The sequence below is a fragment of the Zalophus californianus genome, chromosome 4 (genome assembly GCF_009762305.2).
Source record: "Zalophus californianus isolate mZalCal1 chromosome 4, mZalCal1.pri.v2, whole genome shotgun sequence".
Taxonomy (NCBI): domain Eukaryota; kingdom Metazoa; phylum Chordata; class Mammalia; order Carnivora; family Otariidae; genus Zalophus; species Zalophus californianus.
Genome location: NC_045598.1, coordinates 30,726,870 through 30,752,019, shown reverse-complemented (window position 1 = coordinate 30,752,019; position 25,150 = coordinate 30,726,870). Strand labels below are relative to the sequence as shown.

At 48.4% G+C, this 25,150-nt stretch overlaps 1 protein-coding gene and 1 pseudogene across 1 annotated transcript; one reads left to right on the top strand and one right to left on the bottom strand.

The window, feature by feature from the left end:
- Positions 1-210: 210 nt before the first annotated feature.
- On the bottom strand, positions 211-23,659 carry PPIE (peptidylprolyl isomerase E). The gene is made up of 10 exons (XM_027607592.2): positions 23,602-23,659; positions 22,544-22,642; positions 20,143-20,186; positions 19,650-19,676; positions 18,406-18,487; positions 17,791-17,891; positions 15,558-15,681; positions 7,429-7,614; positions 6,298-6,440; positions 211-6,128 (listed from the first exon to the last, which is right to left on the bottom strand). The coding sequence occupies exons 1-10, from the start codon at positions 23,630-23,632 to the stop codon at positions 6,060-6,062; spliced, it is 906 nt and encodes a 301-aa protein (XP_027463393.1). The 5' UTR covers positions 23,633-23,659; the 3' UTR covers positions 211-6,059.
- On the top strand, positions 7,740-7,948 carry LOC113930395 (annotated as a pseudogene).
- Positions 23,660-25,150: the final 1,491 nt, after the last annotated feature.

Below are 25,150 nucleotides of genomic sequence, written 5' to 3'. Positions count from 1 at the left end.
GGCTGGGTCTTCTCCAGGCCCCTCCGCCCCCTTCCCTGCCTGAGGTTTGTGACAGTCTTTCCTCCAGCCCTCGTGTCTGAGTCATCAAGCAGGTTCTCTCCCAGCCTCCTCCTCCAGAAGCATGTGCTGACCAACATTTTGGGTTTGGAACGAAAGTCCTGTCTGAGGATCTATCCGTGACCATTGCTGGCCCAGGCCTGGGGTAATATGGGGTGAACTGAGAGGCACCTAGGGCCCAAAATGGCTCCCTCGGGCTCTTTGCTGTGCATTCCAGGGCGTGGATATGTGTACACAGGGTCTGGTCTACTTTCAGTTGCCTGCCCCTCCCAGGCATTTTCTGGGCACTTTTGTTAGAATGTGAACTCACACTCGTTGTGTCGTTGTGGATCTGAATTATCAACCTGCTGGTAGGCATGTGGGTCAACTCAAGAACGAGCTGAATGAACAACATGATGTAGGGCCAAGGGCAATGCATCCGTCTCCTTCCATCTTCCCCCCATCTTCCTGCCTTGATCTGCCTCTGCTGTCTGGAGGAGAGGTGCAGGGCATGGACATTTGGCCTTTGTAGAAACAAAAAATTTGGAAGGTTTCACTTGCCTATCTATCTGTCACCATATTGAACCATGAGGAGCTCAGCTCCATGGAAAAGTTATCTTTTTCTTGAGCCTAGCATGGTGGATACATTGGGTGGCCCAGGATGACAGTGCTCAGCAGAGATGACATCTTTTCCCTTTCCCTTTGGCATGGCAAAAATTAATCATCCATCTTGATATTTTTTCCTTCCAAATCTGTATAGAATTTCAAAATAATCCATATTAGAACTCCACGCCGCCACAGCCAAGAGATCAGAGTTGACACGTGAAGTGAAAACTGTTTGCCATCTTCTGCCGTGCTAAGGAGCAACCCACTTCACCCACAGCAGTGCCTCTGTGACCCTGGGCAGCCTGTGGCCGGGGCTAGGGCCTCCCAGCACCCGCTCATGTCCAGAAGTTGTCAGAAACAGGCTGTCATAATCTGCATTGCCCTGTGTGCCCGGGAGCGAGACCTGTGAGCCCGAGACAAGGTCACCTGTCCCTGGGGAGTGACAGGCAGTAATCAGGCTGGCCCCGGGTGAGGAGGGTCCTGGAAACCGCCACAGGCCGCTGGAGCATTTGATTTCTGACTCGCTAAGCCTGTAAGTTACCTGCTGGGGCAGAGTCCTGCTGCCTGAACCCTGAAATACTGTGTCATTCAAAGCACCTTGGGGGCCCGCTCCCCCCATGTGCCCCAGGATGCGCCTCTCAGCAGTCACTCGGCACCCCGAGGAGGGGCCCCGGGACAGCAGGTGGGACAGCGAGTGTGGATGCTGGGGCCCTGGTGCAGGACAGCGGCCCCTCTGCAGGGACCGGGAAGGGACTCTGGAGCGAGCGCAGAGGGAGAGACCCCCCCCGGGTACACAGAGGGTGGGCCCAGACTGTCTGCAAGGTGGAGAGTTCCCCATCAGTGCAGGGATCTGAACTCTGGCGTAGATGTTAGGAGACCGGATTTGTAGGTGGCTTCCCCGTCTGGGCCTCATTTTCCTTCCGAACCTGAAGGCAATGAGCTTTTCGGGTCTCCAGAGAGCCTCCTGCCAGGAATCTGTCTGTCAGCACTTTTTCACACTGTGCCCAGCCAGATCCAGCCTCGGCACCCCGAACTCGGTTCAGGTGGCAGTCACAGGTAAGAGTTGGTATGTAATAGGGAACCTCTTTGCCATTCTAATCCTTTGACACTACTGTCTTCCTAACATCGAGGACTGTCTTTTGGGCAAGTATAAATTTAACATTAGCCAGTTATTTGAACAATTTTTAAATTCACCTGGTACCTTTGGTACCCAGCCAACAGCCTGGCACAATTAGGGGTGCACCAGGAATGTCTGTCAAATCACTCCCAAGGTTTATAGACTGGGAGCGCACCTCACCTGTCAGGCTGAGCATGGCACGGATGCCGGGAGGTCATAACCTTCCTTTTGCATGCCCAACAGCTGAAAAATAAGCCTTTGCCTTCCTACCTGGGTCAGACTTCCAGCAGCCTTTGCCATCCACGCAGTCACTGAATGAGATCGCATAGAAAAAGCCCTGAGCAGTGAAACAATTGTGAATGGGTATGAGGCCCATGCATTTTATCCCATTTATGCATGATATTGCACGCACTTGCTTCATGTGTTGTATTCCCAGTTATGTTTGCTGAGCCAAGCACGGCAGCTGCAGGGAGCGGCCCAGATGGCACCGTTTCCCTTTCTCTCACTCAGGGCATGGCTTGTTTATCTGGTTGCACGGGACTGGAAGGATAAATACGGGCAGTTGGTCAGACCCGAGAGCGACGAGGAGTCAGTGACTTGCCAGGAAGGGAGGGCATGTGGGAAAGGGCTGAGGGCAGACGCATGACAGTCAGCCTTGGTTTGGGCAGTGCAAGGCTGGCCTCGAGGCCAAGCAGCACGTTAGTGTTCACGGTTTTCTAAGGTGGTAAAGTGACCCCTTCTGGAAAAATCCCTAAGAAATAGGAAAGCAGCATAGCAAGAGGAATTTTGAAGTCAAATGGGTTTGAATCTTGGTTTTTCTTCTCTGGAGCAGGATATTGCTTCTTTCCTTCCAAGCTATTACAAAGATCAGTAGGGACATTCACATGTAGGACAACGTCTGCCATATAAACACTTTGCAGCAGGTACCTGTTGGCATTATTACAAAAGAATTTGCTGATCTGCTTAGTCCTTTCCACGCTTGTCCACTAAACCTCCTCCTAGGAAGTGTTCTGTAGGTGATGGGAGTGTTTATTTCAGAGCTGAGGTTTTTCCTGAAAAACCTACACCCTGCAATCCGTGGAGGGAGAACGTTGTATTCTCACCTGCTTTCAAGGCCTAAGGAAAGTGCCTGGTTATGGCCAGGGCTATGAAGCTTTCCCTGTGTTCCCAGAGGCGAGGGGATCCCACCAGCCTGCTGAAGGTACAAAGCTTCACCCACCCTTTTAAAAAATGGGTTTTTCATTTATTACAAAAAGAATGCAGTTTTGGAGGAAAAACTGGAAAAATACAACTGAAATCACCATAGTTGTATGACTCATAAACACAATATTTTGGTGAATTTATTTCTAGGCCTTTATCTTAGGATATACACATACAGATGTTTACATATCAGATATTTTTACAAAATTAGGATCATACTGTCATATAAATTGCTTTGAAATATGCTTTTCCCACTTTATTATGCAGTAGAAATTTTCCTGTTAATAAATATTTTTTGAAAACATGGCCTTCTAGGTTTTTAACCCCCGAAGCCTATGAGACTCAGTGTTCACAACTAAAAAGTAGGTCCCTAATGCCTTCCTGGGAGGGTTGCTGCAGGCTGTTGTGACAGGGGCCTAGAGCTCGCAGCGCCTGAATCCGACAGGGAGCTCCAGCAGCCGCAGGACTGACCTCAGGGCCACAGCCTAAAGGAGTCTGCGCACCGGCAAAACCCAGCCCTGTTTGCTGCAACGGAGCAACACGCACACAGACCAGGAGGCCACCTTGGATGGGAGCCAGGCAACTGAGGCAGGCACTCTGTCCTTGGGCCACAGCAAAGGCCGCATGGCACCCTCCGGTCCACTTCCAACGGTGCAGTCCTCGTATGCAACAGAGGTTTGGTGCTGTGACAGCTGAACCAGGCAGCCAGGCCACTGCTCCCCGGGCTCTGGGCCCCTCCTGCCTGGCAGAGAAGAGCCTGGCTTCCTTGGGTCTCCCCAAAGGGTCCAGGCTAATTATAGGGACCATGACCGTGTCTTCCCCCAGGGCCTTGGGCCCCCTGCCATAGACTGAGGCTAGAGCCCAGTAAACCTCCCAGGACCCCACTAAACTAGGGGCAGGCAGGCCGAGCTTCCTGTCCCAGCTCTGCCATATTCTGGGTGACTTTGTGGCATGTCACTCGGGCCATGGTTTCCTTCTGTATAGGGTTCTGCTGTGGATACAGTGATAACACCTGTGAGCACCGGGAGGGGCAGTGGTGCCCAGTGGGTGCTACCAGGGAAGAACAGAAAGTAACAAGGTCATTGTCACAGAAGTCAGGCCCCTCTTGGGAGGTGGCCATGCTACACCCTTTCTACACCTCCTTTCCTGGTGACTGACCCGTGATGGCCAGAGTCTGCCCTCAGAGTGGGGGCCTGTGCTTTGAGGGAAGGTCTCTTTTGGGAGCTCCACAGGGTCAAGGGTAACCATGTGGTACATCCTAGCCACAAGGAGACAGGAACCCTGAGCAGGAGCTCAGCCAAGGGCTGGGAGTCCATTGGGTACAGAAGCCAGAGGTAGGGGCAGAATGCTATCATCCCTCACAGGAGTGCTCCTGGGGTCACCAGGGCCAGGAGGCATCAGGCCTCTCCTACGTCTGGCTTGTCCAGATCTCAAGATGAAAAAGCCCATCCCGATGGATTCTGAATGGTCCTGGTAACCCAACCACAGAGAGGTGTCTAGTGACCATGGGGCTCAGCCCCTGCTCAGGGCCTTCAGCAGGTGAGGGATTCTTGAAAACCACCTGGCTGAGCAGTATGTGGAGAGGGAATGGAGAAGAGGAGCCAGCTTGACTTGAGCAGTGGCTGCATTAGAAGGACCAAGCTCAGCACAGGGTGGGACCATGTGTTTCAGCCATCAGCAAACTCGTCCTGCAAAGGTTCAAGTAGTATTTTAGGCTTTGAGGCTGTATTGGTTCATTTTATGTGTCAACTTAGCTAGGCCATGATAGCCGGTTTTTGGTCAAACACCAGTCTAGATGTTGCTGAGAAGGTACTTTTCAGATGTGATTAATGTGTAAAGCAGCAGACTGGAAGTAGCGCAGATTACCCTCCACAATGTGCGTGGGCCTCATCCAATCAGTGGAAGGCTGTTAAGAGAGAGAAGACTGAGACTGCACGAGGGAGGAGGAATTCTGCCTCCAGACAGCCTTCGGACCCGAACTGCAATATCAACTCTTCCCTGGGTCTCCAGCCTGCCGGCCCTACAGAATTCCAACTTGCTAGCCCCCACAATCACGGAGCCAACTCCTTAAAATAAATCTCCCTCTATATACATATCTACACCCATCCTACTGGTTCTGTTTCTCTGGACAGCTCTAACATAGGGACCATACAGTATCTGTCCCTGCGGTATGGAAGCAGCCATAGATGATATGTAAACGGATGGATGTGGCTGTATTCCAATAACTTTTTACTCACAAAAAAAGCAGCAGGTTGGATTAGGCCCACAGAGCTGGGTGACCTCCTGCCTCCGGACAAATAAGCACAGTACCTGGCACAGAGAAGGCACTCTGAGTTATAAAACAGCATTTACAAATTCTGTAGAATGGGGGCGCCTGGCTGGCTCAGTAGAGCATGCGACTCTTGATCTCAGGGTCAGGAGTTCAAGCCCCACAGTGGGCACAGAGCTTACTTAAAAAAAATTCGGTAGAACGAATATGAAGAAACAAATGAATCGTTGTGAGTGATAAAGTACACTTGCTGCCTCAAAGACTGACCAGCAGGAGTTCAGGAGTAGAAGGCAGCAGGAGACAGACTTCTTTGATATTTTTGATTTCCATTGTCCTGACCATGGTCTGACAAGCATACCTGGCTTGAAGATATACCACCTGGCATCTCAGGGAATCCACCCAAGGGAGGAAAGAAAAGCTATGCCCTATCCCTCTGCCAGCCTAATTCAGCAGAGATGCAATCTCGCACAACTCCTAGGAACTAGCTGGACTCACAGTACAAGAACTAGGATTTATTTTGCCAGAAGCGATGTCCAGGAGCCCTGCTGGTGGGCCCAGGAGAAGCCGTGGCAGCAAAGGCCTGGAAAAGGTCACGCACAGCCCGTCCACAGTGGGGACCTCTGCGAGCTCCTGGGCCCACAGCCACACCTGGGAGAGAGCCAGGGGGAGCCCGGGCCGTGTCTGCAGAAGAGCTGCTCCAAGCTGACCCCCAAGAAGGGCCACGACACACACCGCTGCTTGCCACAAAGGGGACAGACACCCTCACGTGCTGGTTCCCAGGCTGACGGCTCCTGGATAGGCAGGGGCAGTGCAGAGACGGCGTGTGCAGACTCACACGTACTCCCCGCAGTCGGCGATGATCACCTTCTGCTTTGGCTTCCCGTCCTTGCTGCCCTGGGCCTTTGCGGGGACAGAAGAGGAAGAGGGTGGGAAGGAAGGAGCGGCTCAGGGACACCCTCCCCAGGTGCCCGCCCCCACCTGAGCAGAAGCAGCCCTGCCCAGGAGCAGCTGCGGCCCCCCTCCAGCTCTCCCGCAGGGCTGCGCACCCAGGGCCTGGGCAGCCACCCACCTCAATCTGCTGCAGGACATCCAGGCCTTCTGTGACCTCCCCAAACACCACGTGCTTGCCATCCAGCCAATCCGTCTTGTCACACGTCAGGAAGAACTGAGAGCCGTTGGTATTTGGGCCGGAGTTGGCCATGGAGAGCAGGCCTGAGGGAGAGAAGGAGCACGTCAGCCCCTCCTGCCGGCTCCCGGCCCCCAGGGGGACATCTGCGCCGGAGATGGAGCCAGGGAGATGCTGCCGGAAGCCAGCCCAGGATGCGGGCCGAGAACTGGCCACTGGAAGATAGATGCTGTTGGCACATCAGCATCCATCTTGCCATGAATGATAGGACTGGCTTCAGCGCCAGGCTGGGGCTCGAAGTCTGGCTGAAGGGGGACAGACCGAACAGAAGGCAGGGGAGTCTACACAACTTTTCCTTACCAGGGGTTAGAGGCATGGATGATAGCTCACACAGTCAAAGGATGATTTTTTTTTTTTAAAGATCGATACCGCACACTTTTACTCCACTGGGCTGATCTAGCAGAGGATGCGGCCACAAGGCAGCAGGGGGACAGCTACAGAAGCCACACTCCTAGGTGGGAGAGACGGGATGGGGTCCAGGCCACGAGCAGAAGGGCCGGCCGCAGGGAGACAGCTCATGCCCTGTCCTTGGAGGGAAGGCAGAGCGGGCACGTGGCGGGGGACGCAGGGGGCCATGCATCAGCTTGGAGGGCGACGTGGAGGCTTCGGGAGGGAGGGAGCGAGCAACCGTCGTCTGACGGGGACGGAGCATGATTAACTGAGGGGCTCTAGTAACACTGCCAGGCCCCAGAAGAAATGCATCCTAAACTTCAAGATGACCACTCAGCACAGAGCTTTCTCTAGTCGTGGGGGGAACCGACCACTCACAAAGGGGTATGTCTGACAGGACGAGGCAGCAGGGCTGAGGGACCCAGCTCACCATGGCAGGCCCCAGAACTAGAGCTAGACCCCAGGGGGTGTGCAGGGGGTGAGGAGTGGACAGATGGAAGCTGCTTCCCCGACTCCGGCCACGCCGCACGCTGCCGCTGGCTCACCGGCTGGCTCGCCTGCAGACCCGAGCCACCGTCTCCCCGCCCCCCCCCCCCCCCGCCACCGCACCCCATCGGCTCCCACCTGGTCCCGTGTGTTTGAGGATAAAGTTCTCATCGTCGAACTTCTTCCCGTAGATGGACTTGCCCCCCGTGCCGTTGTGGTTCGTGAAATCACCGCCCTGGCACATGAACTGAGGGATGATGCGGTGGAAGCTACTTCCCTTAAAGCCGAAGCCCTTCTCGTGGGTGCACAGGCATCGGAAATTCTCTGGCATGGAGAAAGGAAAAGGTGCGGAGGTCAGAAAGCAAAACAGCCGTTCCTCGGGCCGTGGGTACGCTCTGCCTCGTGTGCCACGGGAGACATGGAAGGGAGCCACTGAAGCCATGAGCGAGATGCCAGGGGCCGTGGATCCCCACGGACAGTCCCGACCGAGCTGTTTCGACCATGTGAAGACGGGCTCTGGGATGGGCCGCACAGTGGGCATGTGGGCCGGGATCGGGATGCAGGGCTGGGAGCTGGTGGGCCGCGGCGGGAAAACCGTGAGGCCGTGCAGTGTGGCGGCACCTCTGGCACATTGGTGGCCATCGGGATGGGCATCTGATACTGGTCAGGACAGTGGCTGCCCACGAGCTACCCCTTCCCGTCACTCCTAGCCCATGTACTCTAATAACACAAAAGTCTTTGAGCAAACAACAAAACAAAAACAACCCCTCCCCCCCAAAAAAACAAAAAAACCCAAAACCTCTGTAGCTAGATTCTGATAAACTATATTTGTTTAGTGTTTGTATCTTCAATGAAAAGTATGCTGGGTATTCCAAACCTTTGTGATCCTTACACTGTGAAGGACCAGAGGGACTCTGATTAAGAAGGAAAACTGAATACCTGCATTCCAGCTCTGCTCCACTCTAAATGGAGGGCAACTGATTTTTTTTTTTAAAGAAAAACCAAACAGGATCTTAGAAGATCCCTTAGAAGAACACAGGGGCAAATCTTCACGACTCTGGATTTGGTAACAGTTTCTTAAATATGACACCCAAAGCACAGATAACAAAAGAGAAAAAATAAATGACCTCATCAAAACTAAAAACCTTTGGGCATCAGAGGACACTCAACAGACAGGCAACCCACAGAACAGGAGAAAGTATTTGCAAATCTTATCTGGTGAGAGTTCAATATCCAGAATAAACAATGAACTCCTATAACTCGGTAAGAGAAAGACGAACAACCCAGTTGATAAATAGGTAAAGACTTGAACAGACATTTCTCCAAAGAGCTACAAATGACCCATAAGCACACGAAACAATGTTCAACACCACTGGTCATTAGGGAAATGCAATTTCCCTAATTAGATACCGCTTCATACCCATTAGGATGGCCATCACCAACAGACAATAATGAGTGTTGGCAGGAATATGAAGAAACTGAGACCCTCATACATTGGAGGTGGGAATGTAATGTGCAGCCACGTTAGAAAAGAGTTCGGCAATTTCTCAAAAAGGTAAACACAGAACTGCCAGGTGAGTACATTTCCACCCCTAGGTATGTACGCAAAAGAGCTGACAAAAGGCATTCAAACACATACTTGTACACGAATGTCCACAGCAGCATTATTCATGATAGCCAGAAAGTGGAAACAATGCTCGTATCCATCAACAAATGAACGAACAACATGTCACATATCCAGACGATGGGATATTATTCAGCCATAAAAAAGGGGTGGAACCCCAACACACACTATAACACGGATGAACCTTGAAACACACTAAGTAAAAAAAGCCAGTTACAAAGGAAAGGCCACATATTGTATGATTCTATTTCTAGGACATGTCTAGAACAGGCAAATCCAGAGGTGGGGAGTAGATTAGAGGCCACCAGGGCGGGAGGGAGACAATGAGGAGAGGGTTAATGGGCTCCACAGCTCGGTATGGGGTGGGCACATTCTGAAGACAGCAGTGATGGTTGTACAGTGTTGTGAATGCAATCAACACCGCTGGACTATACACTTAAAACTGGTTAAAAAGTGGGGCGCCTGGGTGGCTCAGTCGTTAAGCATCTGCCTTCGGCTCAGGTCACGGTCCCAGAGTCCTGGGATCGAGCCCCACATCGGGCTCCCTGCTCCATGGGGAGCCTGCTTCTCCCTCTCCCTCTGCCTGCCGCTCTGCCTGCTTGTGCTGTCAAATAAATAAGATCTTTTTTTTTTTATTTCAAAATCCAAGCTTTATTGGGAAAAAAGGGTTTTGCAAATTTCCAAATTCCCATTTTCATGTGGAAAACCAGATCTCATAGTCTTAAACTTAAAACTTTTACCATTATCAGCAGAGTTATATGATTTATCAGAACTGTCAACCAGCAGGAAGGGCTCTTCTCTTTCCAACAAGGCAGCTGAAAATCAGGATGTGAGGCAGAGAGGGGGTAGAGGAAAGTACAACAGGAAGTAGATTTGAACATTCTGACTTGCTATTTGATATTAAAACATTCAAAGGGTAGATCAAGGCCCAATAAACACTCCTAAAACAGAGATCTTTACTCCTCATTTCAATGACCTCGCTGAAAAAAAATTGAAAGAACTTAAGAAGCGTATGATGCTGCTCAGGAAGAATATGCAGAAATTGTTGCATATTGGGAATAAACTCATTCTTTAAAAAAATTAGAAAGTAGAGGGAAAGAGTGATGCATTCATCCTGTATTTCCTATATAAGCTATACTGAGTAATAAAATAGTAGATCAGGGGAAGTTTCCTTTATAGAAATATTTCACCATTCGTTCTGTGCTCTGTTCTCGTGGCTCTGCCCTCTGCACCGCCTTTTTCATGAAGGGTAACAATCACATGTTGACATCTGAGTAGTTTTCTATTTGCTTCCCGCTGATAAAGTTTTAGCATTGGAATAAACCCTTCACTTTGTATTCCTTGTCCGTTTCAATCCAAAATGACAGTACTTCCAATATAACTCTAAAAACATTTTGGGTGTCCTCTAGATCATTTTAGGTGTTAGTTCCCTTGACAAAGGGTAAAACCATATATCTCTTCAAGATTAAGCCCTTCTGTTCCTTGGGCTACTGCTGAGACTGTTATGATAGAACACCCTTAAGCTACTTAGAAACACTATTATTTGATTGAGAGGATCTATGCGGTGTATACTTAATTTCCTTACAAGGGCTTTTGTTTTATGTAAAGGTACCCTAAGATATTACCTTTAATTTTTTGAGGGCTTAATAAAAAATTTTGTAATCATACTCTCAGCTTCATCTTTAGACCCTATTTGTCTTGCTAAACCTAGATTTAATCTTTGCTCCATAATAATTTCTTAATTTTAGTATCATTTGCCTGCTGAAGAGGCTGAGAAACTTCAAAATCGTGATGTTTTGACCCCTTTCTGTTTAACAGTTTTCCTTTGTTCATTCTTAACAGTTTGTCACTGTCCTCTTGCATTTCACTCTAAAGAGCAAGAAAAAAAAAGACTACAATAGGTGGCACTTCTTTGGTTGTAAATCTTCTTACCCAGATCACCCAGTTTATTAATTTTCTACTTTCCATATAGCATATATATTTTCTACTTTCCAATTCTGTACGCAACAGAATTGCTAAACTTTCTGCCACTACATAACAAAGATATCCTTTTCTCCAGTTTCCAATAAAATATTCTTCACCTTCTGGAGAGTTCTTATCTACAGCACGCTCCAAGTCCAAACCTCTACAGGTGGTAAGTTAAAGGTACTCTAAGTTTTCACTAAACTCTCCTCAAAGCCCACGGTCCATTCCAAGAGCATTCCCTCATTTTAGGTTGTAGTTGTGACAGCACTCTACTTCCAGATACTAACATTGATACTAGTCAACTAGTGCTGCATTAAAATCTATCCCATACTTTTTCAGATTGAAAAAACAAACGTTTATTTACTCAAGTTCTAAGGGTCAAGATTCTGGGAGTGGATGCTTAGTTGGATGGTTCTGTTCCAGGGTCTTTTATGAAGTTTCAATCAAGCTGTCAGTCCAGACAACAGTCTTTGCATTTAAGGATTGATGGATCTGCTTCCAAGTTCCTTAACGTGGTTTATGACCAGAGGTTTCATTCTCTCAATTTGCAGGCTTCTCAGTAGAGCTACTAATGCTGTTGAGTCTCCATACACTGGATTTCCTTTATTTTATTCTCCACTTCCTGGGCCAGATATATGTAAAATTCAGCAGGAAAGCACACTAGCTTCCTCTGTTGTTCATCTAATGTCATCAAGATTGTAGGCAGTGAGACCCTGGTATATGTCCAGTTAATCCTCACTCTCTCCTGCTTCACACCAAGCTTTTCTTCTTTTTTTTTCCTTTGGGCCTCGATCAGAAGGACTTGGGCGCCCCACGAGCGGCGCCAGGGAGTGGGTCTTCCCACTTAACTGTTGGTCCTGGGTCCCCTCTTCAGGGAGAAGCAGGGCCAGCTGGAGGATTCCCTCTGAATGATTAAAAACTCCGCAATTCTGTTCTGCCACAGGCTGAGTAGGACTCAAGGAACTGCTCTATTTGAACTGTGCTGACGGGCAGGAGGATGGGAGACAGGAATTGACTCAAATAAATAAAATCTTAAAAAAAAAAAAAAAAAAGGTTAAAAAGGCCAGAAAAAAAGAGAGCAAGAGAGAGGGGATACAACAGCAACACAAGTTTGGAAAGCTAGAAAACAAACAGATGAATCATACGCGATGTAGCAGACTTGAGAAAGCTGAATCTCGGCAGCTACACCCCGATGCTTACAGCAGCATTATCAACAATAGCCAAGGGCGCCTGGGTGGCTCAGTTGGTTAAGCGACTGCCTTCGGCTCAGGTCATGATCCTGGAGTCCCGGGATCGAGTCCCGCATCGGGCTCCCTGCTCAGCAGGGAGTCTGCTTCTCCCTCTGACCCTCTTCCCTCTCGTGCTTGCTATCTCTCATTCTCTCTCTCTAATAAATAAAATCTTAAAAAAAAAAAAAAAAAAAAACAATAGCCAAATTATGGAAGGAGCCCAGATGTCCACCGACTGATGCATGGATAAAGAAGATGTGGTGTATATATACAATGGAATATCACTCATTCATAGAAAGGAATGAAATCTTGCATCTGCAATGACGTGGATGGAACTAGAGGGTATTACGCTAAGCGGAATAAGTCAGTCAGAGAAAGACAAATACCACATGATTTCACTCATATGTGGAATTTAAAAAACAAAACAGATGAGCAAAGGGGAAAGAAAAAAAAAAGAGAGGGAAGCAAACCGTAAGTGATGAATCACTAAATTCTACTCCCGAAACCACTATTATACTGTATGTTAACTAACTAGAATTTAAATAAAAACTTGAAACATTTAAGACAAAAGAAAAGAAAGCTAAATCTTAAGCTGGTAGAGCTGAGAAGCAACTCACTTTATGTTGCAGAAATGCCAAAAGCTCAGGTACAAGGGTGAAAGTAGTTCTAAAAACAGTAAAGTTGGTTGAAAGCCTATTTAAGAAAATAGCCAACCCCCAGATCCTCCCCTGACCCCCGCGGGCAGCCGGCTGGAGGTCTGCTCTCTGGTAGGTTAAAGCAGAGGTCTCTGGACTGGGATATACTAGACATAGCCGGGGGCTGAGGTACCATAATGACAAACAGAGATTAAGTGAAAGTTTATATACTGCCCCCAACTCCCACCGCCGCCACGATGGCTAATAACTGGATGCAGAGCCTCCAGCAGGAGGCTAGACTCTTCTCGGAGGACTCCAAGCTGTCCAAGAGAAGGGAAGTCAGGGAAACGGACATCTGGGGTCTGACAGAGAAAGACCCCAACGAATCACCCCACCGCGGAAGCCACAGCCAGCAAGCCTTACCATTGCTTAGGTGAGGAAAGCATCTAATGTGAAAAGCAAAGACCAAAACAAACAGACCAAACACAAAGCAAAACATAACTAACTCAGGAAAAAGTGATTTGAGACATAAACTATAGGAAGAAAAAACTTTACTAATGTCCCTGGAAAGATAAAATGATATTACCTCTGGGAAATAAGCACAGAGTGTTATAGAAAAAGAACACTTAGGAAGGTTCCAGAAAGAAGAGAGAAATCAAGAGGGGACAAAAGTGAAGAAATAATTGGAAGAAATTTTCCCAACCAGAGGATAAAACACTGTCCTGTGAGTGTGGTACACAGAGTAACGGCCCCCTAAAGACGTCCTTGCTGTTGCAGACGTGATTAGGGGTATGGATGGACCTCAAGATGGGGAAAGCAGCCCCAATTATCCAGATGGGTCTAATATAATCATGAGCCTGTGACAGAATTTTTCCCAGCTAGGGTTAGAAAGAGAGATTCAAAATGTGGGAGAGACTGGATCCACCACTGTTGGCTCTGAAGGTGGAGGAAAAGGGGGGCTGCGAGCCTCCAGAAGCTGGGAATAGCCCTCAGCTGACAGCAGCAGGGAAATGGGGTACCTCAGTCCTACAGATACAGGGAACTGAATTCTGCCAACAACATGAATATCCCCGGAAACATCCTCCCTTAGAGCTTCCAGTAGGGAAGGCAGTGACCCGGCCACCATCTTCATTGTAGCCTACAGGACTTCTGGCCTGCAGATTGGGAGATAATAAATTTGTGTTGTCATAAGCCACTAAGTTCGTGGTAATCTGTGACAACAGCAAGAGAAAACGAATACAGTGAGGCCCACTGAATATCCAGATCCATGTAAGGTCTATCCAAAGGCATACAGTTTCAGGACACAGGACAGATACCCTGCAAGCCTCTATCTAGGCAGGGCTGGGAATAGCTCCTAAGCACCTGGCTAGTGTAACTGAGTAAATGAATTTTAATTTTATTTAATTTAAATTTCAATAGTCACATATGGTGAGTGGCTACTATACTAGACACCTCAGGACTAGACAGAAAAGTTTTATATAAAGGATCAAGAATCAGAATGACATTCGACTTCTCTAGAATTCTATACCCCAACTATCCATCAAGTGGGAAGGTACATATATTTAGTCTTCACTCTCAAAAAACTTACTTCCCAAGTTCTTTGCTGCAGAAGCTACAGAAGGATGTCTTCTACTAAAATGAGGGAATGCACCAAAAAAGAAGATAACAGAGTCCAACCTAAGAGGTGAACACAAGAGACCCTACGACACTCGCTGTGCAGTGGGCCTGGAAAGCCGTGGTCCAGGCAGAAGAGTCAGAGGCTCCAAAGAGGAACTTCTACAGGAGAGGGAAACTGACAGAATATCTGGGGTGTGTGAACATGATGAGATATTTACACAGGCAGCAGAATTAGGGGGAGCATCAGGAATAAATGCACCGAAGACTAAGCTTGTGTGAAAACAAGACAATTACGAATCCCAGGAAGGCAAAATGCTGTGCGTGAAAGGAGGTTACCCTAGTATGATGCTTACATAGTCAGAATAACCTCTGGACTAAGCAAACTTATGGTAACTCTATGAGGAAGATGAAGGGGCAGCTAAAGGGATTTAAACAGCTGATTCCTTATCTCCTGAAGTCAGAAGCCAACAGATGTCTAAAACAAAAAAAACCAGGAAATAGCAACATAAATCTCTTATCTACCAAAACGGAGATAAAAACCGAAAGAACCAGCTGAGAGTTCAAACTGGCTGCCTCTGAGGAGCCGCAGATGGCGTCGGGGCGCCAAGGCCAGGGGCCAGTACCGGGGGCCAGGGGACTGCTGTTTTTCAAAACAAGCTTTGTGAAATTGACTTTGTAAACTGTATGTCTACATAATAAAATTTAGATTAAAAAAAAGAAAAGAATGAGTAGAAGTCAATATTTACACTAGAGAGACTCAAGAAACTGTTAGTTAACAGCAGTTACTTCTGGAGAGTAAAACTGGACGTGGAAGGGGGGAACATGGATGTTTTCTACTTTACTGCCTTCAGTATCGTTCGAATATGTACAGTTTTTTTGGGGTTTTGTTTGCTTTTTTAACCACGAATACATGTTTACTTACATTAAAAAAAAAAAAACCCTCTTATTATTAAAAAATAGCAAAGCAGCACCTATAAAGCTTCAAAAGTGCCTGGTCAGACTCAATCTGTTACTAGATCCCAGGATCTGAGATGCCTCAAATCCACTCAGGTCAGCTGTTGTCAAGAGCACAGGAGCGGAGGCAGTGAGAACCTGGGGAAGGGCCCCCGCTCAGCCCCCGGCACCCCGCCCGCAGGCCCCCGCAGCCCCCCGGCACCCTGCCTGCAGCCACCGGCATCCGGCCCACAGCCGGCTCACCTGCTGTCATGGGAACAATATCGGAACGCAGCAACATCCGGATGCGGCCGGCTGGCTTGTTCCCAATCTTGATGTCCATGTACACCTGGGGATTCGACCGGGCCTTTTTTGCCGTGGGCTCTCCCTGGGCACAGAAGAAATGTCAGGTTGGGGAGCACTCCGACTCCACAAGTTGGAGAGTGGGTATTCTGCATACACACCAAGAACCCAAGTGCAGCGAGCGGGCTGCAGCAAGGTGCCGCCAGCCAGACCCCCAGGGCCGGGACTCCCGAGCACCAGCTAACTCAGTCCCCCCGCCCCCCGCAGGCTCGGGACCACGTCCCACTCATCCTCAGACGCCAGCTCACTGCACCCTGGCCTGCGGTCCCAGAACCCCAGCTCCCTGGCCCGCAATGCATGCCTCTCCGCACCCACAAAGCCTCCTCACAACATCCTCCTCTACGCTCGGCCCCGCAGACCCGCAGGCTGGCTACAAGGGAAGCCAGGAGGGCAGCCCTCTGGCATGCTCAGAGGACAGTGGGGGAAGGAGGGGCCCTGTTTTCTACCCCGAGGAGACGTTTGCGGGCATCACATGTGTTCCAAAGAGAAAAGTCAAATGTTCACGACTGGTTTGGGGTTCAGTTTAGCCGTCGTGTGCTGAGGTCCAGTGCTGGAGGACACGGTTGCTGTCATCTGCCGCCACCAACAGCAACCACGCACAGAGCACTTGCCACGGGCAGGGGGCTGTTCTCCCCGTTTACATACGTTAGCTCATCAACTCTTTACAACCATCCTGAGCAACAAACCGTACCACTATTTATCTGCATTTTATAGGTGGGGCAATGGAGGTACAGTGAAGTGCAGTCACTTGTCCAAACCCAGAGGGTGGTAAGGGGTGAAGCTGGAATTCAAACCTAAATCATCCCACCCCACCCCCAAGCCCATGCTCTGAACCACATTCCTCCACCTCACTTTTTAGTTATACGATGTTGAATACAAGGCCCCTAACCTCAGAGAATCCCTGCCTAGAAAGGGACAGGCAATAAACACTTGAGCAGCCTGCACAAAAGCAAGGATGTACAGGGAAACAGACTGGGTTTCCAGAGGGTGGAAGTGAGACGGCCAGGTGGGGGCACAGGAGCTGGGGAGCAACCCCCCCAACTTTATCCCTTGGGATGGGTGATGCGAGCCACTGAAAAGTTCTCAGCAGGAGTCAGGGCATCAGTCTGTGCCTTCAGCAGATCATTCTAGCTGTCCTGATGAAGGACTAGAGAGCAGCGCACCAGAGACTAGTTAGGAAGCTTCGGCAAGTACGTGCAGGAGAAGAGGCTACTGGGGGCAGCGGGACAAACAGGGGAGGGGGGCTCAGGAAGGTTTGAGAGGAAAACTCAGCAGCATGTGATGATGTGCTGGCTGTTTGACAGAAGGCATCTCTGACTGTGAAGGCCATGTGTGTGCTCTGCTTTGCAACCAAATTTTTGGCTTGGGTCAGTGTGTGTGTGGATGGATGGTGGCAAATCAAAAAGACGAAGAACAAGATTAGAGAGAGGAGGGCACCCATTCTGGGCAACTCGAAACTGCCTGTGACACTTGCGGCCGAAATGTGTGCAGCTTGACCCTAGGAACAGAGGCCAGGAGAGGCTGCAAAAGACCCGTGACTGCTACTGTTTCAGCCAAGAGGAGAAGGGGAGAGGGAGAGGGATGCCCTGAGCCAAGAAAGAAATCCAGAGAACAACACTCACAGGGAGGGGTGGGAAAGCCCAAGGGGCCAGCCGGAGAGGGATGCCCAGAGTCAGAAGAGAGTTGCCAGCAGGCTGCTCCTGGTGAGGGAGAGCCTCGAACCTGCGTGCAGACTGAGGGAAGGTGCCACCACCCCGGCCTGCGCCCCCTGCATCGGGGCAGGGACAGGGAGACCGTGAGCCTGTGCAAAGTGCTTCAGTGAAGGAGGGACTGGGCAGGAGGGGTGAAGAGGAGCACCCACTCGCCTTCCTCACCTCAGGCAATCCCAACCCAGGTCTGGGCAGGGCTGGGCAGAGTGGAACAGCTCATTACACAGAGCACAAAGGTGAGAGACCCAGAGCTTCTCTTTCACTCACTCAATACCACCTTTCCCACAATACTAAGACTTCGTTTTTCATTCTCTCTGCTTCTGTATATGTACTTGCAAATTTCCACAAAAACTTTAAAGAAAAAAAAAAAGGCTCCTGTGGAAAGTGCCAGCCCCTCGCGGGGAAGCACATGCCTTCAATCTCACCTCCTGGGTTTCTACTTTGGGAGGCTCTGACCCTTCTTCCTCTTTATTCTCTTCGAGAGTCTTCCCAGAAAACTTCTTCAGCCAGTCATCATCTGACCACACTGAAAGGAAAAGAATCGAACAAATGCTAAGAAATGCAAGCTTCTCGGCCAATTGCTCGCTAGCTGCTTTGGTCAGCAAAGTGGAAGACACTCAGTGGCCCTCTCAGCTGGAGGCTTCACTGAGGGAACTCCCAAGTATAACGTTTCCACTGGGAATGTCAGCCCTGAAGTCCAGCTCTTACAAGGCTAAGTAAAAAAACTATGCCAAGACGGAACGTGTAGCCTTGCCAGTTCCAGCCCTGGACGGGAGCATCTCAGGAACCAACGCTGAGGAAACTGGGCAAGAGAAGCGAGCAGGCAGGGTTTCTCTCAATGCAAACAATTTCTCTGAGAAGCTCAAACTCTTTTTCATTCCCTACAAAGGTGGCTCATGCCCTCTGCCAACATGAATCATTCTCTACTCCTCTGCATCCAGAGTGGCAATCAGCACCTATTTCCAAGTAAATGGGGATAAAAATGCAACTAAGGCCACACTGGAAGACGTGACAGGGAACCTGTGGTTGCCCCCACTCACCTGGCCTGGACGAGCCCTCCTTAATCCTCATTGGTTTTGCCAAATTGACACGAATTGTCCGTCCAAAGAGCTCAGATTCATTCTGTAAAGATTGAACACCCAGCTGTTTCAACTCTGTCAGGTTAAGAGAGTCAGACAGCTTTGCATTTGGTTTTGATACATCCGAGACATGCTCATGATTTGTTCTCCCTTAATCCGTGAGCCCCTAACAGCAAGCTCTGTGCCCGCCGCACAGCGGCCCACAGCTTGCAGGCAATTTCCCTCCACCACACACCCCCTTTCTCTCATACTAGCAAAAACCTGTGCTCCTGAAAGTGACTCCAGGTCCAGAGTGCCCTAGGATTACAAGGATACAAGCAGTTTCCAAGTACTTGAGTTCACCTTCAAAAGTCAAGATCTGCTTTGAAATGGTGAGAAATGATCTCTGGGGGCTGAGGAAGATGTTCAGGTAACAGAACAGGAATAAAGAACTTTATCCTCCAAAGATAATTGGTACCAGGAACGGTCACTTCACATAAATCCATTTAGAGCAGTGAAGAAAATGTCACAGTAAAAAGTGAAGAAAAAAAAAAAAGGAATGGGACTTTATTGTGATGAAACTGAAAATAAGGGAAATAAATTTATTATAAATTTCAGTTTTATGTACTAATTTGTAGAGCAAAGATGTAACAGGTGCTGGTTAATGTGCAGTGTTTTTTCCAACAAAATTCTATCAACAGTATGATATGACATCATTGCACTTCTGATCTGATGTAAAAATCACAAAGACCTTAAAGAGGACACAAATACTCCAGCGTTTCATCATTACTCCCGAAGACCTCTCCAGGATATTTAAATCACTGGCATCAGTAGCATACCCTGCCATTATCCTTACTGGAAATTTCTCCTCACTTGTAATTGCTCTGAGGCTTTAGGAAATCCTGCCTCTTCTGCAAAATATGCTATTTCACTGTGCAATCAATTTACATAGTGTTTGCAATTTATTATCCTAGACATGGGGCAGCCAGTGAGAGACTGGCCTATAACAAGGATTTGTATTTATATCACTGTTAAACGGGGAAGGACGTTCGAGTAAGGACGAGTCTTAAAAATGATCGATTCACAGTGAATCTTTTCACACGATGACAGCTTTTGCTTCCCCATGCAACCTTGTAACTTGGCAGTTCGGCAAACCAACAGATGCACAAGGACCCTCCGTACCACCCAAAAGCAACTTCGGTAAGAATGAAGATTCTCAGCCATACCATGTTGTCAATAGCTGCTGCAGCATCCTGCCAAGAAAAGACAAGGTCAAGTTTAGCTTCTTGTGGTGTCTAAACATATACTCAGCAACAGAAAAACAAAGTAAAACCAAAGAGGAAGAAGTCACATCTGTACCTCTTGCTGAGATTGTATGTGTCTCTAACAAAGAGCACTTCCTGGCTGAGTTCAGAGCTGGTGGTGCAGCAATCTGCCATGTCCAGAAAGGCTTAAGAAATATTCACCAGCGCTGCCAGGCAAGAAGCCTCAGTGAGCAGAGCTACAGGAGCTCGGCAGAGCAAGAGGGGCACGTCTATGCTGTTAACAGTCTAGAATTTGACTGAGGGAAGCTTTCCATCAAGCAGCACATCCTGTCTCTATGGAAGCATCAGCAAGAGGCCTAGAAACCTAACCAAACGGAATCCAGCTGCCTTTGTAACCACTAACAACACTCAAATAAGCCAAAGACTAAACATAGGTCACACAGAATTTTCTCACCTCTGCCAACTCAAATTCAACAAAAGCAAATCCTCGGTGCTTTTCTGAAAAAAAAAAAAAAAAAAAAAAAGGGGAAAACAAAAACAAGTAATTACCATGGGGGGCAATGGGAAGAAACATGGTCACAAGGAAAGTGAAGTCAATCACATGCCATATCCTGACACTAGAAATTCTACCCAATCACTATTTTGTAAGAAGCAATCTCCTTCTTCAATTCTTCCCAGTTTTTAAACAACATTTCAAGCAATATTGAACTTTGTCTTTTAGAAAACATAGCTAAATAATGAACTATACTTTTGAAATTTCAGGCAGTCAGTTCTTCTATCAAAGCCAAATTAAAACCTTAACCTCTGCATACAAGGCAAGTAAAAACATGAAGTTATTTAACTTCTCAATTACTGATCCCACATTTTGAGCATCAACTATGCATAAAGCACGAATCCTAAAACATGAATTAGGATGCTCACTCTTTATCCTCAGAAAAATGCTGATCTAACTTGAAAGGCCAAGCACAACAGTGTTCATTTAATGAAACTAACTAACTTTAGAGAGCGAACATAACTTTACAGGCATACCTCATTTTACTGCACTTTGCTTTCCTGCACCTCATTGATCTCAGTTTTTTACAAACCGAAGGGACCCCTGCATCAAGCAACTCTAATGGCACCAGTTTTCCAACAGCATTTGCTCACTTTATGTTTTGTGTCACATTTTGGTAATTCTCACAGTATTTCAAAGTTTTTCATTACTATTATATTTGTTATGGTGATCCGTGATCAGTGTTTACAACTCGCTGAAAGCTCATAGAATGGTTAGTATTTTTTAGTAATAAAGCATTTTTTAAAAGATTTTATTTGAGAGAGTGTACGTACAAGCGGGGATGGGGCAGAGGGAGAGGGAGAAGCAGATTCCCCACTGAGCCAGAAGCCCAACTCGGGGCTCAATTCCAGGACCCTGAGATCATGACCTGGACCAAAGGCAGATGCTTAACCAACTGAGCCACCCAGGTGCCCCAGCAATATAGTATTTTTTTTTAAGATTTTATTTATTTATTTGACAGAGCAAGAAAGCACAAGCAGGGGAGCAGCAGAGGGAGAGGGAGAAGCAGACTCCCCGCTGAGCAGGGATCATGACCTGAGCTGAAGGGACAGACACGTAACCAACTGAGCCACCCAGGCGCCCCTAAAGTATTTTATTTTTTATTTATTTGTTTTAAGATTTTATTTATTTATTTGACAGAGAGAGAGACACAGCGAGAGAGGGAACACAAGCAGGGGGAGTGGGAGAGGGAGAAGCAGGCTTCCCGCCGAGCAGGGAGCCCAATGTGGGGCTCGATCCCAGGACTCTGGGATCATGACCTGAGCTGAAGGCAGGTGCTTAACGACTGAGCCACCCAGGTGCCCCGCCCCTAAAGTATTTTTAAATTTAGGTGGTACATTATTTTTTTTAGACATAATGCTATTACACACCTAATAGATTGCAATATAGTTACCTAACTTCTATTTGCACTAGGAAACCAAAAATTTCATTTGACTTGTTTTATTGCGATATTGCTTTGGTTGTGGTGGTCTGGAGCCAAACCTGTAATATCTCCAAAGTATGCCCATATTGTTTTTTACAGATAAAGATCCCAGGCCCAGAGAGTTTAAAGACCTTGCTAATAATCAGGCAGGGTCAATGACAGATTTAGGCCTAAAACTCCAGTCTTAAAAATGACAACTAACTGGGGCACCTGCATGGCTCAGTCGGTTAATCGCCCAACTTGTGATTTTGGCTCAGGTCATGATCTCATGGGTAGTGAGATCAGGCCCTGAGTTGGGGGGGGGGGGGGGTCCTCGCTCAGCAGGGGGTCTGCTTGAGATTCTCTCCCTCTGACCCTCCCCCCACTCCTGTGCTCGGCCCTCTCTCTAAAATAAATAAATAAATCTTTTTAAAAAAATGACAACAAAGGCAAAATAGAAAAACTGCACTGTACCTGCGATACCAATTGAAGGAAATCTCCCCCAGGAGAGCAGAGGCCAAAGCCCCTTGGTTGGGGCTGAGCTTCCCTGCTGCCCTGATTAACATTACAGCTGCCAAGAAAGGAGCAGGGGTGGTGGGGTACCCAGCAGGTAGTTTGAAACAACAGTCAGATCTCCATGTAGCTCAAAACCTATCTTCCTATTGGGCTATTGAAAATTTGGTATCTCACACTCAACAGATGGGATCCTCTGCAAAGTTATGTTGCACATAACCACAAGCCTCAGAACATTCCTTCTGCATCAAGATCACTGTCCTGCTGCCCTAATGAGGCACCCTCTTGAACTTTCCTACATAACAACCATATTTACAATGTATATTTAGAATTTTTTTCAAATTCTTTTCCTCTTAGGATTCTGAACATGACATGAAAAAGACTCACCTGTTTCATAATCCAGAGGAATCTGAATATCTGTGATGTCTCCAAAAGGGATAAAGGCGGCATGAAGAACTTTGTCGTCCACCTCCTCTGCCAACCCACCTGCAAAGATGCCAAGCGCCTTCTGAGCCACTGTCCTCCATTCTCTTGAGAAGTCCCTGCAGCCCAGTTAGCATGTGATAGCCAAGGAGAGGGGCTGTTCCATCCAGTCCTTTGGGTACATAAGCACGTTCTCATTTGCTCCCTCCCCCATAATTATGAAACACACCTCTTCACCCTTCTTGCAGACGCTCATCTTAGAGCCAGGATTACTGCAATAGCTTCTTAAACTGGCCTCCCTCTCCTCCACACAGCCAACTAGAGCGATCCTGGGAACATGCAGATTTTAACCCATCAGTTTAAAGGAGTTTAAACTTGCTTAAACTCCTTCAAAGACTTCCCACTGTCCTCAGGAGAAAGTACAAACTCCTTGGCAGCGTACACAAGGCTCTTTATAACCTGGGCCCTGCCAATCATTTCACCCTCTTTCCTTTGCTTCCTCAATTCTCTGGGTTTCCCGCACGATGACCCCTTCGCTCCATGTGTAAGGCTGTTTCACACCTTCGGGTTTTTGCTCTTGCTACTCCCTTTCAGTAAACACAACTGCCCCCACTTTGCCTACAACGCGCTCATCAAACTTCGCTATGGGGGTTATTCTCACTTCTACCGGGTTAGTCTGGGAACTCCCTCCTTTAAAGGGGCAGGGGCCAGGGCAGAGCCATCGCTGCAGTGAAGGTCTGTAAAATGAAAGAGTGCGAAGATCTGGAGCTTCATAATATTCCTCTACCAATCCTCCCTGCCCAGCAGGTGAAGGGGTTCCTGTTAAAGCTCAGCCGGCTTGGAAGGGAGCCGGAAAGACCGCTACGTCTGCAGCTAGCTCCCAGAAGCAAAGCAACACCGCCATCGATCCGGCCTAGACAAAGGCTCGCCACCCTCCGCGACCGTAGACGCGTTCCTGCCCCACGCCAAGACCCACTCCGGGTCGGTCAGCCCCGATTCCGCCTAGTTCCGCGCTTGCTTACCCACGTACAGCACACGCTTGGTAGTGGCCATCTTGCTCCCGCGCTCACCCGCCGGAAGCCGGCGTTCAGCCCGCCCCCTTCCCTCGGCCCCGCCCCCCGGCCCCGCCCCTGCGTCTAGGCGCTCGCAGACCCCGCCCCCGGCTGTCAGTCAGCGTCGGCGGCGGTGGAAGGTGCGGCGCGGTGAGTGAGCTGCGGAGCGGGGACCTGGTCTGTGCCCGCTGCTGTAGAAACCGGCCTGGGGCGAATCCGCCGGCTCCGCGAGTAATAAACCGTCTGTAAACTACGGGCCGCCCCGCCCCCACCCGCGTGCCCTTGGACAACCTGGCAGCTACAGATGGTTTTTACATTTTTAAATAGATGGGGAGAATTTTTTTTTAACAAGAATATCTTGTCACAGTGAAAATTTATGAAATCCAATTTTCAGTGTTTATAAAGTTTTATTGGAACACAGTCATGCTCATCTCTTTCGGTATTGTCTGTGGCTGCTTTCACACTACATGATCAGGAGACTTACCTGAAATATCTACCACCTGACTCTTTAGGAAAAAAGTTTGCGACTCTTGGAATAAACCAATACATAAATCACAGATGGCCATTTGTGGTAGAAGATAATGGGGGCCACCTATTTTTCATAGAGCTGTGGGTTAAGACCTCTTTGAGGTCACATTTAAGCTGAAGCCTGGGGGCACCCGGGTGGCTCAGTCGGTTAAGTGGGGGACTCTTGATTTAGGCTCAGGTCATGATCAGTGTGGGCAGATCAAGCTCTGCTCTCCACCTCCTGCTCTTAGCTGGTCGCATCCTCCTTAAGATTCTCTCTCTCCCTCTGCCCTCCCCCCCGACCCCCCCCCCCAGTGCGTACACTCACACACTCTCTCAAAATAAAAATAAAAATAAAATAAAATAAAATAAAATAAAGTAAGTCTTCTCTAAGCTGAGCCTAAAGGAAGAAGAAGCAGGGAGAGGAGGAAGCAGGGAGAAGATTTGAGGGAGAGACACTTGTGCACACTCAAGGAATGAAAGGGTCAGATCGTACAAGGGAGAACCGTGAGATCAGGCAGGAAAGGTGGGCAGAGGCCACACCAAGCAGGGCCCCATAAGCCATGTGAGCAATTTGGCAGTTTGGAGAAGCTACTGAAGGTTATATCAGGGAGTTCATGGTCACATTTTATATTCTAAGATAGTGCTTTGACCACTATAGCCTGAAAGATTTGGGTGGAATCCTGGAGACCAGGTTAATGCAGTTGACTAGGAAAGAGTTGGTGGCTTTTTCCCTTCAATCCACCCTCCAGCTTTTTCCTAGGGTGATCTTTCTTCAAAATAAACCTAAATTCCCCAGAGCTTCCTGCTTAAACACTGATGAATGCTGATAACAAGGCTCCTAGAGCCCTTGACAAGGGACCATGGCTGTGTCAAGTCAACCCCAACCTCCATATTAACTCTGGCCCTTACCACATGCCCTTTTCTCTCACCTCTGCCTTTGCTCATCTGGTTCTCTCCTTCCTCCATCAGGAGTTACCCACCAGTCCTTGTCAGAGGTCCTAGTTAAGCT